At 39.0% G+C, this 16,277-nt stretch overlaps 3 protein-coding genes across 3 annotated transcripts; all 3 read right to left on the reverse strand.

The window, feature by feature from the left end:
• Positions 1–725: 725 nt before the first annotated feature.
• LOC148726177 (uncharacterized) lies at positions 726–5,668 on the reverse strand. The gene is made up of 5 exons (XM_088728683.1): positions 5,647–5,668; positions 4,802–4,866; positions 4,128–4,182; positions 3,795–3,849; positions 726–860 (listed from the first exon to the last, which is right to left on the reverse strand). The coding sequence occupies exons 1-5, from the start codon at positions 5,666–5,668 to the stop codon at positions 752–754; spliced, it is 306 nt and encodes a 101-aa protein (XP_088584809.1). The 3' UTR covers positions 726–751.
• Positions 5,081–15,979, reverse strand: LOC148726178 (DNA polymerase alpha catalytic subunit-like). The gene is made up of 15 exons (XM_088728684.1): positions 15,968–15,979; positions 14,536–14,595; positions 14,337–14,390; positions 14,170–14,232; positions 12,478–12,551; positions 12,057–12,121; positions 11,871–11,908; positions 11,509–11,571; positions 11,026–11,082; positions 10,727–10,811; positions 10,036–10,097; positions 8,650–8,739; positions 8,231–8,290; positions 7,647–7,703; positions 5,081–5,890 (listed from the first exon to the last, which is right to left on the reverse strand). The coding sequence occupies exons 1-15, from the start codon at positions 15,977–15,979 to the stop codon at positions 5,753–5,755; spliced, it is 978 nt and encodes a 325-aa protein (XP_088584810.1). The 3' UTR covers positions 5,081–5,752.
• On the reverse strand, positions 5,918–7,640 carry LOC148726179 (uncharacterized). Its single transcript, XM_088726978.1, has one exon. It carries the CDS (start codon positions 7,077–7,079, stop codon positions 6,057–6,059), a length of 1,023 nt encoding a protein of 340 aa, XP_088583104.1. The 5' UTR covers positions 7,080–7,640; the 3' UTR covers positions 5,918–6,056.
• Positions 15,980–16,277: the final 298 nt, after the last annotated feature.

Genomic DNA, 16,277 nt, shown 5'->3' on the forward strand with positions numbered 1-16,277 from the left:
TTTTTAAAATTCTTTTCATTTATATATCTTTCTAATGAATCTTTTTACAATTTATTACCATAATTTACTAATCTTTTAAAACTGACATTCCTGAGTTTTACCAACAAAGTATTTTGCTGCTCAAATATTTAGTTATTATAACAATTAAAGAAGGCACAGACAAACACAAAAAATTAAGAGAATCTTTGGTCTTGTCAGACTGAATTTTATGGGATCAGTGATCTGTCCTTGGCAGTGTTCTCCTTTTTGCGTGATAACGGGTAAACTTTACTGCTTGTTATACCTCATATTAACCCCTGAAATTGCTCAGAATTCTTGAAATTCAGCAGGTAAAAGGATTGCTCTACAAGTTGAAGGTTTCTTTTAACAGTCATGCTGAAAATAAGGGACATAACTGCTTAAGAGCAATAGAAAGTTTAATCACTTTTAGAGGCGCCGTTATTGTTCTCTTCCTCTTGAAAAATGTTTGTTTTAGAGAAAGACTTCACCAAGCTTACCAATAGGCCATTTTACAGTTGTGTACTTAGTTGCCAAGCCTTTGATTCAGAGTGAGGCTAAAGATGACCTTGTTGTGATAGAGACCTGTATCTACCTAGCATGATAACAAAGTAATTTACATTTGAAAGGCAGCAAGGTTTGTATCATAACAAGGTCATCTCTGGCCTCACTCCCATTCAAAGGCTTGGCAACCAAGCACACAACTGTAAAATGGACTATTGACCATCCCTTCCAAACATGTCAATAAAGCTGCCTATAAAGTTGCCCGACTTTTCTTCCCACTTTTGAAGCACCTCCTGGGACTTGTCTGTAAGCTTTCCTTTGATTTCATCCATTTTTTGCCTGACCTGAACTTCTTTTTCCTGCAGGTAAAGTACAAGATCTTTTTGAGTAATTATTGTCTTCTCTTGGAACTATATATTTTCTTGTCAATTATGAAAGAGAATTTAGTGTTTCATCACAATAACTCTCTTTAGCTGATACACTTGTTTTTTCTCACAACATGTTTGTAAAACAATGTATAGATATTGCAGAGAGAAGTTACATGTTTATCTTTTAGGGTAAAGAGTAGAGAGTTAACTGACCACAGAAAGCCCTGCAGAACTTATGAATTTTTCAGGTTTTTTTTATGCGAGGCTTATGACAGTAGGGGAGAAGAGGAATATTAAAAACTCTTCTATGGAATGCAGGCCAGTACTTTTCCTCTGGTAATCAATAAGCTTTGACCCTTTAACTTCCATAAGTGATGAACATGTACCTTCTCCTTATCATTTCCATACATTGTCCAGCAAACAGGTAATGAGAGTAATCAAACTCAGCAGGTAGAAGTTGTTATCCTTATCTAACATCAAATTCTCACAACTAATTTAAAAGGAAATGTGTGGCAGCTAGGGAGAATTAACAGTAAGATCTTGGCAGTCTAAGGGTTAATGAGTGCTTTGTGCTACCTTGCAAAATGAATAACAATACTAGAGTTTTGTTCCAGGGGAGGGGGGAGAAGCCAAGGAAGGCTTTTCAGAAAGGGAGGCCTGGTTACAAATTGAGAAACTCTCAACTGAAGTTGACCACCCATTTTATAGCATAACACCACTTAAAATTTTCAGGCTTAACCTACAAAGAAATGGATGTTTCTTGTTGAAAAAAGTCACTCAGATCAATTTAAATTTTAGTTTCAATTTCAAGAAAATGTGAAATTATAGTGTGATCGTCAGTTTGAGTGTAGTCGTGAGAAAGACTGTTGTCAGTGGTGGTGACTGATGTTTCGACAACCTGTGTGGAAGTCATCATCAGAGTCAAGCGAATAGTGGTTGTCAGTAGAATGTTCTTAGCCCAGTTTGTGTAAAATGATTGGTCAGTTTTGCCGTGATGTTATTCGCTGCAAGACTCAAGTGGCGTAAGTCAGTCGTGATTGGTCTGTTTCAATCTGTAAGTAAAGTTAGGTCATTCTGTTCGGTTCGTTTGTAATGTTAATGTCGTGAATGAGTCCTTTGTATAGAGCCAGTAGTAGTTGACACCTGTTTAGGGGAGTCTGTTCTAAATTAGGACACCAGCTTTCCAGAGTCAGTCATTGAAAGTACTTAGTGCTGTAGGTTAGGCATTGCGTAGAGTCCCAGTCAATATTGTGGTTTGTAAGTCGATGATGTTCAGCAATGTGATTGTTGACATCACCTTTCCTTGTCGCCTATCTGTGTTCAGTTAGTCTTGTTGCAAGGTTTCTGCCAGTCTCTCTGATGTAGGAGGCTTGGCAATTGGAGCAATTGATCTTAAATCGCTCCATGTCTGTTCCTTGGTTTGTCCTTGTCTTGTTGGTTAGTAACTGATGTAGAGTGGTGATGGATTTGTGGGCAACGTGGATATTGAAGGGTTATAAGATGTGCGAGATGTTCTCAGACATGCCTTTTATGCATGGTATGGTTGCTGTAGTCGTAGGAGTTGCGGTGTCGTTTGTTTTGGTAGTAGTAGTAAGTCGGTGAGTGTTTCATCAGATGAAGTCATCATTGTAGTTCTTTGAAGAAACACAGTAAAGGTATTTGTCCTCATCGGATAAGCTGTCTGTTGAGTCGCATACTAGTTGCGCACGTCGTGTTAGATCTCTGATAGGTGTGGCTTTGTGTGATGTAGGATTGTAGGATGACTCATCTAGTAGTCTGTTGGTGTGTGTCAGTTTCCTGTAAACTGTTGTCTGTAGTGAGTTGTTGTCACAGCTTACCAGACAGTCTAGAAAAGGAAGTTTGCCATTTTCTTAGACTTCTCTGGTAAACTGTATGCCACTGTTTTGTCCGTTAAGGTGTTGGTGGAATGTGTTGATTTCATCTTGTCGTATGACAGTGAATATATCCTCAACGTAGCATAATCAAAACAGTATCGTTTGTTGGCAAGTCAAAAGGGCATGTTCCTCAATGTTCTGCATTACAATCTCTGCTACAACAACAGAAACTGGAGACCTCATAGCTGTGCCGTGTAACTGTTTGTAGTGTTCACCGTTGTACTGAAAGTAAGTTGACATTAGGCAAAGGTTCAGTAACTTGAAGTCCACAATGTCGTCTGTTGGTAGCAGTAGTGGGTCGGTGGATTGTCGGATTGTAAACAGCCATTTCACATCAAATGACACGTTTGTGTAGTTGTCAGGTAGTCGTCAGTTTCTCCTTACAAATTGAAGAAAGTTTCAAGATGACAAGTGATGAGAAAAGAGAACAATGTCAATTGAAGGATTATTAGTTGATCCAATACCAAATTCTCCAAACTTATAAGAATTGTATGATGGACACCCTCGATAGGGCTAACCTCTGGTGTCTCCCTTTCTTTCAAATTACTTATTTTGTGATTTGATTGGATAAAGTATTATTATTATTAGTAGTAGTAGTAGTAAAGAGAATTATTTATGAGATCTTGAGAGTGAAAGGGTAAAAAAAAAAAAAAAAAAGAATGGTTTGCCTCAGTCTAAGAGCCTAACAGAGCTTTTTCTTTGTCTTGGCTTTTTTAATTAACTCATTAACTTTGCAAAGATCTACTTGTTAATTCTCCCCTCTGCTTATTTCCTTGTAAGTAAGTTACCAGCAATTGGTGTAGCTAAGAATAACAACCCACATCTGATTAGTTTGAATATTCTCATTACCTGTTTGCTGGATGATGTATGGATATTATAAGGAGAAGTTACATATTAATCACTTCTGGGTATTTCAGGGTTACTTATCTAACTCTCTCTTGTTCTGACTTCCTTGTTTTCTCTCTTGTGAACATACAGCGTAACAGGTTTTTACATCCAAAACGAACTAATTTAAAAGAAGATACTTCACCTGATGTAAATTTTTGCAGATTCAATCCAGACTTTTCCACACAAGTAGACAGTACCTAAGAGAATGACTAAATTGGGAGCAACTGAAAACAGCTTGGAGTACCCTAGGTGAAATTGGGCCCTCTGCTTTTTGTTTACCTGGCAGTTTATATCTATCTTCATAAGCATCAAACCAGTAAAACTAGAGGACTTTTTCTCTTAAAATTGTAGATTCAAAATGAGATAAAGCACATGTCTGATTTTGTAAGAGTAGAGGGGTAAATCATGGCAGAATGGAACTCCTCCATTGTGGAGGTTTGTTAAAAATTAGTGTTCTTCTAGATTTTGCACTTACTGTCAACTTCCTGAAGTGGGAGAGAAAAGGAATCAGCATTGACATCAGACAGAACCTAGAGTTAAAACAAAAGTAAACAATCAAATCTAGTGAAGCAATGGAACACACTTTTTTGGGCTCTACAGCCTGATAAAGCTGTTGGGAGAACATAAGGAAAGCTCTACTTCTGTTCTCCAAACATTCCAAGTGGATTAATCAAACAGCCCAGAAAATGTGTTCTATTGCTTAATGACATCCAAAGTGGATTAATTAAAGAGCCCAGAAAATGTGCCCTTTTGCTTAATGACATCCCAAGTGGATTAATTAAAGAGCCCAGAAAATGTGTTCTATTGCTTAAGGACATCTCAAGTGGATTAATTAAAGAGCCCAGAAAATGTGTTCTATCGCTTTAATGACATAACTAGTTACCACAGGTTCTAAAAATCTAATAAAGCATCCCCTTAGAAATTGAATTGGCCAATCAGCCAATGCACACAGTGTTTATTATGTTATAATTTCTAATCATACCGGTAATCCTTAATCAAAACCAAAAATTTAACAAAATTTTTTAACATGATAGGTTATCACTAGTCCAGTTTGAGCACTATAGGACAGCGCATGAAGAACCAACTAGCATAAAAATTTTGCAAAACATTTTGTTAAAAAATGTAGTAAAATGGTTTGTTATTTATTACCTGTTGATGTGATTCCTCATTCTCTGGAATTGTCTCCCAAGCTGTCACCAGAAATTTCTGTTGTTCTGAAAATACAAAAATGATGTTTAAAAAATTACCAAGCAAAATATAGATTCCAAGAATGATGAGAAAGCGTAATTATTTTTTATTAGCCATGTGGTTTTCATTGGGAAGGCACATTTTCAAATCACTTTACATACTTTTGTGAGAAAGAGCACATTTTCTGTCTGTCACTTGTTTCAACCTACAATCACAAGAGCAATGAATACTTTTTAAAAGTATAAACCTTAGCAGTGTTCTTCTCAGGTTGTGACATGTAAAATGCACACCCTGCAGTACCTATTATCACTGTTGAAAACCACTAGGAATTCCTGAAAGTTCAACAGTGCGAAAAGGATTTGCCCTGCCAGTTTGGAGGTTTATTATATCTACATGTAACATGCTTAAAATAGGGGAGAACAACACTGCATTGGATGATGGGTAAATATAGAGGTTGATTAACCCTTTAACTCTCACAAGTGATTAACCTGTAACTTCTCCATACATGATCCAGCAAACAGGTAATGAGAATACTCAAACTTATCAGGTAGAAGTTATCTTGATTGAACACCAAATTCTCCTAACTAATTTATAAGGAAATGTGTAGCAGCTAGAGGGGAGAATTCATAATCAGATCTTGGGAGTTAAAGGGTAAAGTTTATGGTAACTAAAGAGCTTAAACAATAAACTCTGTACAAAGCCCCTAGGAAGTCTCATTAATTCCCAGGGATCCAGAGGAAAGGCAGCGTTAGAGATCGCTGCTAAAGAAAGGCCTAAGAAAGCCTCATTGATGGAAACCAAATTGCCTGAACTATTGTTCTCTGTCATCTGGCTTTAGTGAGTTCTCTGTACAGTAAGCAGTTCTTTTGTTCAAAAATCAACAACATTTACCATGAAGACCAATAGAAGCCTTTATATACAAGTCATAATATTCTGTGCAGTAAATGGCTTGAACCCGGGGGTAACATATGAAGGTGTAGTCTGATCGTCCGGGTGAGTGTAGTCCGGAGAAGGACTGTTGTCCGTGGTAGTGATTGACGTTTCAACAACCTGTGCGGAAGTCATCATCAGAGACAAGTGAATGATTGTTGTCAGTAGAATGTTCTTATTCCAGTTCGTGTAAAATGATCAGTCGGTTTTGCCGTGATGTTATTGGCTGAAAGACTCAAGTGACGTAAGTCGGTCGTGATTGGTCTGTTTCGATCTGTCGGTAAAGTTAGGTCGTTCTTTTTCGGTCGTTTGTGATGTTTATGTCGTGAATGAGTCGTTTGTATGGAGCGGGTAGTTGTTGACATCTGTTTAGGGGAGTCTGTTCTAAGTTAGTAAACCAGCTTTCCAGAGTCAGTCGTTGAAAATAGTCAGTGCTGTAGGTTAGGCATTGCGCAGAGTCCCAGTCAATGTTGTGGTTGGTAAGTTGATGGTGTTCAGCAATGTGATTGCTGACATCACCTTTCCTCGTCGCCCGTCTGTGTTCGGTCAGTCTTGTTGTGACGTTTCTGCCAGTCTCACCGATGTAGGAGGCTTGGCAGTCGGAACAATTGATCTTATAAATCGTTCCCTGTCTGTTCCTCGGTTCGTCTTTGTCTTTAACGTTGGTTAGTAACTGACGTAGTGTGGTGATGGGTTTGTGGGCGACGCAGATATTGAAGGGTAGTAAGATGCGCGAGATGTTTTCAGACATGCCTTTTATGTACGGTATGGTTGCTGTAGTGGTAGGGGTTGCGGTGTCGTTTGTTTCGGTAGTGGTAGTGGGTCGGTGAGTGTTTCGTCGGATGAAGTCGTTGTTGTAGTTGTTCTTCGAAAAAACACGGTGAAGGTATTTGTTCTCGTCGGATAAGCTGTCTGTCGAGTCGCATACTAGTTGTGCGCGTCGTGTTAGAGTTCTGATAGTTGTGGCTTTGTGTGATGTAGGGTTGTAGGATGACTCGTCTAGTAATCTGTCGGTGTGTGTCGGTTTTCTGTAAACTGTCGTTCGTAATGAGTTGTCGTTGTGGCTTACCAGGCAGTCTAGAAAAGGAAGTTTGCCATTTTCTTCGACTTCTCTGGTAAACTGTATGTCAGTGTTTTGTTTGTTAAGGTGGTGGTGGAATGCGTCGATTTCGTCGTGTCCAATGGCGGTGAATGTGTCGTCAACGTAACGTAACCAAAGCGGTATCGTTTGTCGGCAAGTCGAAAGGGCGCGTTCCTCGATGTTCTGCATCACAATTGCTGCTATAACAACAGAAACTGGAGACCCCATGGCAGTGCCGTGTAACTGTTTGTAGTGTTTACCGTTGTACTGAAACTAAGTAGACGTTAGGCAAATGTTTAGCAAGTCGATGATGTCGTCTGTCGGTAGCGGTAGTGGGTCGGTAGATTGTCGGATTGCAGTCTCAGTACATTATTATGCCAATTGAAGTGGAATACTTGTGAATAGTGATTTCACATCAAATGGCACTAGTTTGTAGTCGTCTGGTATCTGAACAGTCTTGGTAGCATTAATGAAGTATTCAGTGGATTGCAGTTTTCCCGATGCGACCTATTGTTTCTTTCAGTGGCTCTCCCACATACCAACTATCCATGTACCTGACGACAATACTACAACCGCTAACCAACAAATCCAGACATAAACTACAATCCACTGAACGCTACTTTTATACGTCATGCTAAAGTTGAGCTGTGGCGCCGTATGAGACAGTAAGCTCATGCAGTCATTTTTGAAATTCTAACTAAGAGAACAAATTCATTTTTTAATCGAAGTCTTCCTTGGCGTTGCCGTCCTGACTGCTTAAGGTCCCTAATATAAAAGTGAGAACGAGACACTTACAGAAAGCTTGGTAAGAACGCTTCTCTTCAGTCGTCCAAGGCGAGACCAATGGGGAATCTAGAGAAACATCATACATAAACTCAATTCAGTTTTAATTCTAAAAAATCTTAATAGACGTTCTGACATTATGTGCAACATCATCGCGTAACGAAAGATAACCAGAGATTTCAGCATAGGAAAGAACTGACCCTATGCACTGAGCCTAGAAACATTATACACATATATTGTTGACCAAAGATGTGGTCAAGATCACAAGATACTGAGTATTAAGTTTTCTTTTCTTTTTTCATTTTGCTATGATACGTAAAAATATTAAAAACGCCGACGAACGAAATTGGTCATTAAAAGCTTTTTCGCATAGCAAAAGGGCTTGGCTTTTGTAGGGGCAGCAGGCAATCACGAACAAGATGGGTTCTGTGAGCGGATCAGAATGAAGGATTCCCATCATCTTGACCGTTTGCAGATCCAACTGTATAGTAATGAGGTATACTGCTCTTCCCAAGGACTGGAGGTTTTGGAATGAATCATCCTTTGTTTTGCTAACGCACTGTTAAGACGTAGATTGTTTAAGCTGTAGTGTTCACCTTACAAGCACTGATTCTGTGCAACAGAAGATCGAGATCAAGGCCATAGATATCATAACCCTTAAGCAAAAAAAGACAGGAAAAATGAGTGGTAGAATTAGTGATGACGACATTTTACGACTCAAACGACAAGCTACAACGACAAGAATCCATTTATAAGTTAAGGCGCCATGATTCTGACCTCACACTGCCTGTTCGCTAAAATTAAATCAATATTCCGGGTTATTATAGCTACTTCAACAATGAAAATGCCGAATGGATTTGACTATATTCATTTGAATTTGAATTTTGTGTGCGCTAGAGCTGAATATCGAGTAAATTCTAAAATTACATTATTATAACGTCAGTTAAACATTCTCTTTTTGCATGCTGGTGTAACATCACTTTGAAAAAACACTTCAAACATAAAGGTCGCATACCACAAGTACATCCGGGTCAATTTGGTGAATCTTGGCCATGAACAGTCCTAAAAGAGCCCTCACTGATGTCGTAATCTCCATGTTTATTTGCTAATGAGATAACGATAAGAAATTAAAAAGAACTGCCTACAGATTGCTCGTCGAGTTTGCATAGACGTCAAATCCTGCCAATTACCGAGCCGCTCGCCCCTCCCCCCTCTCCAAGGAAACCTTCCTCTGCACTGTCCCATCCCCCGACAGGGAAGATGCCTCACATCTATTGTCTTGCGATCAAACCGTTGCTTCTTTGCTGCAAGAGCTTAGGCCCGGTTTAAACGTCGCATTTTACATGCGCCGAATCTAATTGCCGAATTAAGGGCATGTAAAATGCGACGTTTAAATCAATTAAATTCAGTAGATTTGTATTAAATACGAGTTCAGTCGAATATTCGACTGATCCAGTCGAATATGCGACTGAGGTTCGACAGTTGATTTAAACACCGCATTTTACATGTGCCGAATCTAATTCATAAATTATGTTTAATTATATTTTACACATAACACAACAGTTTTATGGTACATGACATGCGCAAAGAAAACTGGCGGGAAAGAATCGAACATAAGAATATATAGTCCATAACTTGTGCCACCGGCCTTCATTTTGTATCAATCGACGGCACAATCGGGGTCTTGGGACACGTCCTATAGCATTTCTTTGGGATAGGAAAAGCATAACAAGGGAACAAACATACAGAAGCCGTCTTTTTCTTGCTAGCAGATGATGCACTGCCATCTGGATTATAAGTTGCCGTTTCCTGTTAGCACGAATGGTGTTTGAGAGGCATAAACGCCGAAAACACAAAATAGCCTCCTTATTTTTGTCAGCCATATTAGCGGGGGACTTGGAGCGGAGTCTGGGAATGAAGCTGTCACTCGCACTCGGCAATTAAATTCGGCACAATTAAATGCGACGTTTAAATCAAATGCCGAACTTTTTTAATTCAGGTCGACTTAAATTAGTATTAGATTCGGCGCATGTAAAATGCGACGTTTAAACCGGGCCTAAGTTTCCTTCATCTGACACACACTACGCACATGAGGTGGGAAGAGCATAGAAACCTAAACGGTTTTAGATTTTAAAAAAAATATAGATTTAGCATGTCACGTTTTTGGATGGAGCTGATCAAAGTTGCGGTCACGGGAGATGCCCGAAAAAGCGCAAGAACTTGAATGGGGCGGTTGACTTTCCCGCCATATTTTGCCCGCCTGCGTTCTTGCTTGTCTTCGCTGACTGAGACTCTGGCAATTTTCTGTGAGAGGTTTGGTGACCTGTGGCACAGGCTAAGTAACTTTCATCTGGAATTCTTGAATGATCGGGTAGAGTTGGCAAGTATTTTCGTTTTTTACCTTCTTTTTGACAGCATCTCTAAAGTCGTAAGGATACATCTGATCGTTGGATTTGCTTACAGCTAAAACAGAAAAGTAAAAGATATACAGATGTGATTGTATCTGAATAAGATGTCTCAAAAAAGTCGTGAAAACCTGACATGGAATCATGAAACAGAACCATGATAGAAAGACCAAAATCGGACGGAGACGCCCAAAATCGAACGGAGACGCCCAAATCCGACGGAAGCGTCAAAAGTCGGATGACGCCGTCTTAAATCGGGTAGACCCAAAATGTTACCCAAATCTGATTAACGCGAAAATTGAACGGGTTGTGGATTTAAACTCTCATTCTGCAAACAAATTTATCCTGTAAATAATGTAAGAAAGATGGTAAGTTTTGTACTTGGTAAAGAAGTGGAAAAAGATGCTTGTTGTATCGTCACGAGCGTGGGACGGCAAAGAAAACATTCAGAGTCCCCAAGAGAAATCGAACATCACGCCTTCAAATTTATTCCTGTGGTCCAAATAAATTATTCTCTTTGTGTATATCGCGTAAAATTTCCACACTGAGATTTCAGCTTCTTTTTCAAGTAATTTCCTTGTTTTCGGGTTATTTAAGTAATTGCTGATTTCAAAATATCATCACAGGCGTTTCATTTTCAATAAGGTTATTATTAAAGTTATAAGCAAGTATGGTAGTTAAACTCACCACAGAAATAATAGTGAAACTTCTGTTTGGGTGCAGCTTTGTCTAATGACACTTGATGGTGAACCAGAGCTGACACAGCAAAGATCTAAAATCAAAACATGGAAAAACTTAAAGGATGATGTTTTTAAGTCGTGTCACTACCGTGGGGGAAAGAAAAAGTTCTGAGTCTTTATGAGGAATCAGGTCTTAGATCATTGGATTCCAAGCTCCGATGTAATGTCACTGAGCCAGAGAGACTTTACGGTAAGCTAGACCATTTCAAGGCTATTTCAAGATTTCAATGAACTATTGTAGCTCACCTCATGTGTGTGAGTTTTGGTGTTCAACATTGTCCGAAAACTGAGGCTCATGACAACCTACAAGAAGAAAGAAAAACAGTATAAAATTCTTCATGTTAGCAGCATCTTATAGAGCCACTGCGACACAACGTAACGCGTTCAGTACACAAAAAGATCAGAAAATCCTCTGGCTAAAGTTCAGTGCCTTGGTTTTCTTTTCATTCAGCCTAGAGAGCATTCGCTAGGCCCAAGGGTGGATGACTATGCACCGAATAAAGATCCATCCAATGGACAAAAGACAATTCTGTATCCAGTGGACAGCGCAGTACGTTTTGTTTACTCTTATCCGCAGAATTGCAATTTATCCGTTGGAGAGCGTTATCCGCCTTTTGAATAACTGGGTCCTGTTGCTTTACCCTAGTTCGCTGCAACTAGGTTTTCTTAAATGAAAATCCTGACATCGGCATTTTTTAAAAACACACTCTGCTTTATCTCTGTTCTTACCATAGACGGGGGTGGATCCTGTTGACTTGCTACTTCAAGGAGGTCAGGTTTGGGGACTACAGCCTACAAGACACCATGTCAAAAAAAAAAAAATTTAAAGTAAATTTCGTTGAAAATCATATCTAAATGGCCATTGGTATTGTTAGCTTTTGAGCCTGCGAGCAGTCCTCGTTAGTACGCTACAAGACGGGCGTTTTTCTCCGCCCGCTGCAAGATTTGGGACAAGTCAAGGAGTAGTTTGCCAGGGGGCTAGTACTCTTCAGTGCTAGACCTCTCACCGACTCGCGTTGTTCAAAGCCTCACACATTTTACCGAAAACAGTTGATACATATTGCGAACGCTCCAGCAGTGAGAATACCAACCTCTACTTTGCACCAGCTCACTGGTTGTTGAGGAAGCTCTAAAAAAACCGAAAAGAAAAGTAAAAGAACATAAATTTCACAAATATTTTTTTTCCGTGGTGACACAAAGTTCTCACAGCTGGCAATGAAAGAAATGTAGGAGAATCAGTTAAAAGAGTTTATTTTTTAATCACTGTAAGTACTCACGAGGTAACTTGACATTAAGCCAACAAGGTCCTTTCATCTTGCGATTGAGTAAAAGGAGTTCAAGACTGAAATAGAAATGAACTTAACTTAGGAAAATCTCCCTCCAAGGGGAACATTACAAAAAATCAATTATCATTCGAGTTAAACAATCGCATGGAATATCTCCAAAGTTATCAATTGTTGCTGCAAGTGTTAGGGCGTAAATAAATAACACTTTTGACGCGTGATGTGTGTGTGTGGGTGGGAGGGGACGGTTAGGGTAAAAGTAATATAACTCTATCCTTACCTTCACCACATAGCCTATACTCACCTGCCTCCCCCCCTCCCCCCCGCCCTACCTGGAAGACTCACTTCTCCCTCCCCTCCCCAATTACACCTCAACCCTTGAAATCCCCCAGGTATAAGCCAAAGTGAACCTTACCTTGAAGTATTAGTACCAAACACATGACTGAATGTTTGTCCAGACAGGTCCGATGGTAACTGAGGGCCGTCTGCCTGTCCAGAAGCAAATGAGGACAATTTTCAGGTAATCTTCTCTCTTAAGACAGGGAAGTTTGATGCTGTTGTCTCCACTGCCAGCTCAAATATTTAAGTTTCAATTCTCTGCACTTTGTACTACACATTCCCTATCATTTTGGTGCTAAGAATTTGATGTCAAATCCGATCAAATCTCTCAGCCCTTTACCCCAATAACATCACTATGCATATTCTCCATACTGTTCTCTACACATTTCCTAAGGTGGTGTCAAGGAGAATTTATTCACCAATCGAGAACTTCTAGAGTTTGTGATTGTTAAGAAGTTACCGAACTTGTGCGCACGCAACTCGCATTAAAATGTCGTGAATAAATCATTTAGAGGAGTTAAAAGTTTTGAGTTTTTTGAGTGGCAATTTGTTTGGCAGTCGTTAGTATTTATCATGTTTACTGTGAGTTTACCGTTTACCGTGTTACGAATAAACGTGTTTGTTTGATTTCCGTTTCGCTTCCAAACAGTGATCATTTCCTTAATTCTCCTGACCATACTATTTGACTCAGCAGTGATAGAGTAACGAGAAACTAGAAGTCAATCATTCTCAGGGGTCAAAGGGCTACACGACTATTTTCCTTTTTCCTCATTACCTATCTCCCCAAGAATATATAAATTTGGTATTTTAGGGGGAAATTCCTTTAGAGTCTCTCCTGGGAGTGAAACAAATAAGATCAAACAGCAACCTCAGAGTTTGATTTTGTATAAACCCAGGGTATCAGCTCTCATCAAATTAATCAATCTGATGGACAATTTTCTAGCATTTCCCTAAAATGTTAGTAAAAATTTTAGTAATTATAATTATACAATGAGGTAATATTTCTTAAAGTTTATGCCACCAATAAACAAGATTCTGACTTACTGAATATCTTGTTACGTGCACGAATGACCAAGAAATGTCCGCTAACAAAGCTTATATGAAAATAAACTCCCGAGTACGATATATGGCACGCAACAAAAATGTAACAACAAGCAGTTACCCATTTTAACTATTATTTAATTAGTTTTACATTGTCTAATTTACTTAGGTTAAAGATTAAGTTAAGCAGTTCATAAAGCAGGCTTACAATCCTTCATGCCGTGTAAGTGTTCATCGTCTTGATCAACCTCCAATTCCAACTTCCGCCGACTGAAGACAACAGCGCTTGGCTTTCTTGATTTATCGCATTCTTTCCTTGCACACAAACTCTTCCGAAGGACTCCATAGTAAACTCTGTATTCTCTATCTTCTTCCTCTCTCGACTATCGTCTTTTTCATCTCTTTCTTCTCTCCGGATATCGCAAGGTCAAAAGGTCATAGCCTCGTCATATCATAGCTTCCAAAAGTTCAGTCAGCAAGCCACGAGGGTGAGCCCTCGGGCAAATCGCCTTTGTACTTCTCACAAGCCAGCTTTTATACATTTACTTTAGTTATCTAGAATGTTCTTTTACTATTTATAGCGTATTACAAGTTGTACTATTTTTGGAAACTGCTGAGTCACATGAAAGAAGTTTCTGGAATATTACAGATTATAGATAATTCTAGAAAAGTCTGGGATTGCGTGACAGATTCAGTAAAAATAATTCGATCCTCGTAACAATCTAACCTCCAGGTACTCAGATGTGACAGGGACATCTTCAATCTCAAAAGCATAAGCCTTTTGAATTTTCTAAACAGACACATGACAACACTTTAGAGGAAAAAAAAATTAAACAAGATTTGAAATACACCGATCAGTATCCAGCAAACATATTCTAGTATATTCAAGTTTACCCTTAAAGTGAACTTCATAATTTTGTGTTTTGTTGCAATCTTCTCATTGAATTCCTGGCAAAGAAAGAACATGGAAACTTACTTTTAAGTCATTGGAAAAAAAATTGCACAAGAAAAAAAAAATCAAATATTTTACATTCTACATTTAAGGAGACAATTACAATAAAATAGTGTAAATGATTTCCTCTTTTGTTTTTACCTGATACACGTCATTAAAACCAACTGGTTCATTTGTTTCAGTGCCATCGACTTCATGTTTCTGTTTGATTAGATAAAAAGGCAAATGTATACCCAAAACAACAAAAAAAGACATTAAAAGATGAAGAAATCAAGTAACCTCAAGTGGTCCTTGTTTCCTTTTTGCATATCAAGAAAAATAGGAAAAAAATAAATTAAAAAATGCATGATTGAATAAAAGTAACTTCGAAAATGTTCTTGGCATTAATCAATAAGACGCCATCTTTTCCTTATACTTTCCTTATTCCTTAGTTTACTAGTTCAAGTTATTTCTTTTGTGGTTGAAGAAGTCAAAACATATTTTCATTTACAATGCAGAAGTGTTAATTAATAGTCCATTTTACAGTTACATGCTTGGTGGCCAAGCCTTTGAACGGGAGTGAGGCTAGGGGTGACCTAGTCTCCCTTGCAGCCGTTTTTTTTGGATGTCACGCAACGCTCCCCCAAAAGAACGGCTGCTGACAACCGAACTGCATTCCTTTCTCATTGTCCTTGCGGTTTGGTCGCGGTCTATTGAACAGACCAATCACATATCAGAAAATCTGAATGACGTAAGGTTTCGCGCGAAAATGTGGATGTGGCAGATGATCTAACTATCATGTCGGGAGAAACACTGAAGAAATTTGTCGATGCGAGCTCGAAATGTTTCATATGTTCATCATTGTGCCCTGGTAAAGATAGAGTATATATTTTTGGGAAAACTTCTCACAATTTGGTTGAAACTATAGAATCTACGCTTAACATAGACGTCAACTGCTACGCCAACGACACGAACGCTAGATTGTTTGAGCGGTTGTTAAAGTTTCAGCGAGCAACTGAGAAAGTAGAAGAAGCTAAAAACTGAACTGAAACTCTTTATTCGCAGTATTTCAAGAGGTTACTACAGATTATAAAAGTCAGAATATTATAGGAAACAGTAAATTACATCAATAATAAAAAGGAAATACAAGACGCCTTTCAATCTAGGCCAAGGGTTAAACGCTTGCTTCGACCTACAGATGGAGATCAGGAGGAAAAAAGCGCGTGCTTGCCGTCAACAAACCGGGCGAAGCTTCGAGAACACTGCAATTTAGGTCGGCCAACATCTCCTACACTGAGATAGAATAAATATATGAAGTTCATATATTTATTCTATCTCATTTATCACTTTCACGGGTTTATTACGAACCAACTTAACGGCCTGCTCCCAGTTGGCTTGTTAGCTCAATTGGTAGAGCGCTGCACTAGTATCGCAGAGGTCAGTGGTTCGAGTCCCGTACAGGCCTGATTTTTTTCAGGTCTGATTTTCGCTATTGCATAAATAGCGCTATCTACTGCGAGGATCGTGCATCATACGTATCTCCTACACTACTTGTACTTCTTCATTTGCCAGTCCGCTGCTAGCTGGAGCGAACCTGATTAGTCATGTTCGTGGCTTCTTGTCACCGGTAAAGGAAATCGGCCCGAATTATCGTGTGTTTCCGCACGTTGGTACAACGCAACAACAATAACAATGATATGACCACTTTCATCGGTAACATGGTCAAACACGAGCGGGAGTGCTTGATATATTAACGATTTCCCGGATCCTGTAGGCAACTTAACAAAAACATCTTCTTTCTCGACTAAAAATTTTTTAAATTGCAAGCTTCTGGTGAGCATTAAGCTCGAAAATTTTGAACTTTGACGACGCTTTGCGAAAGCTCCTTCAAGCACCGCCATTTG

This window comes from Stylophora pistillata, chromosome 7 (genome assembly GCF_964205215.1).
Source record: "Stylophora pistillata chromosome 7, jaStyPist1.2, whole genome shotgun sequence".
In the NCBI taxonomy this organism is placed as follows: domain Eukaryota; kingdom Metazoa; phylum Cnidaria; class Anthozoa; order Scleractinia; family Pocilloporidae; genus Stylophora; species Stylophora pistillata.

Bases quoted from the DNA above. Each gene is read 5' to 3' on its own strand.
- LOC148726177 (XM_088728683.1), bottom strand. From the start codon at position 5,668: ATGACAGAGAACAATAGTTCAG. The intron at 4,867-5,646 runs GCAATTTGGTTT...TTGTATTTTCAG, and splicing joins GACAGAGAACAATAGTTCAG to AACAACAGAAATTTCTGGTG. The intron at 861-3,794 runs GTGAAGTATCTT...CTTTACCTGCAG, and splicing joins TCTGCAAAAATTTACATCAG to GAAAAAGAAGTTCAGGTCAG.
- LOC148726179 (XM_088726978.1), bottom strand. From the start codon at position 7,079: ATGGGGTCTCCAGTTTCTGTTGTTATAGCAGCAATTGTGATGCAGAAC.
- LOC148726178 (XM_088728684.1), bottom strand. The intron at 11,083-11,508 runs GTAAGAACAGAG...TTCTTCTTGTAG, and splicing joins AGGATCCACCCCCGTCTATG to GTTGTCATGAGCCTCAGTTT. The intron at 10,812-11,025 runs GTGAGCTACAAT...TTTTGATTTTAG, and splicing joins CCAAAACTCACACACATGAG to ATCTTTGCTGTGTCAGCTCT.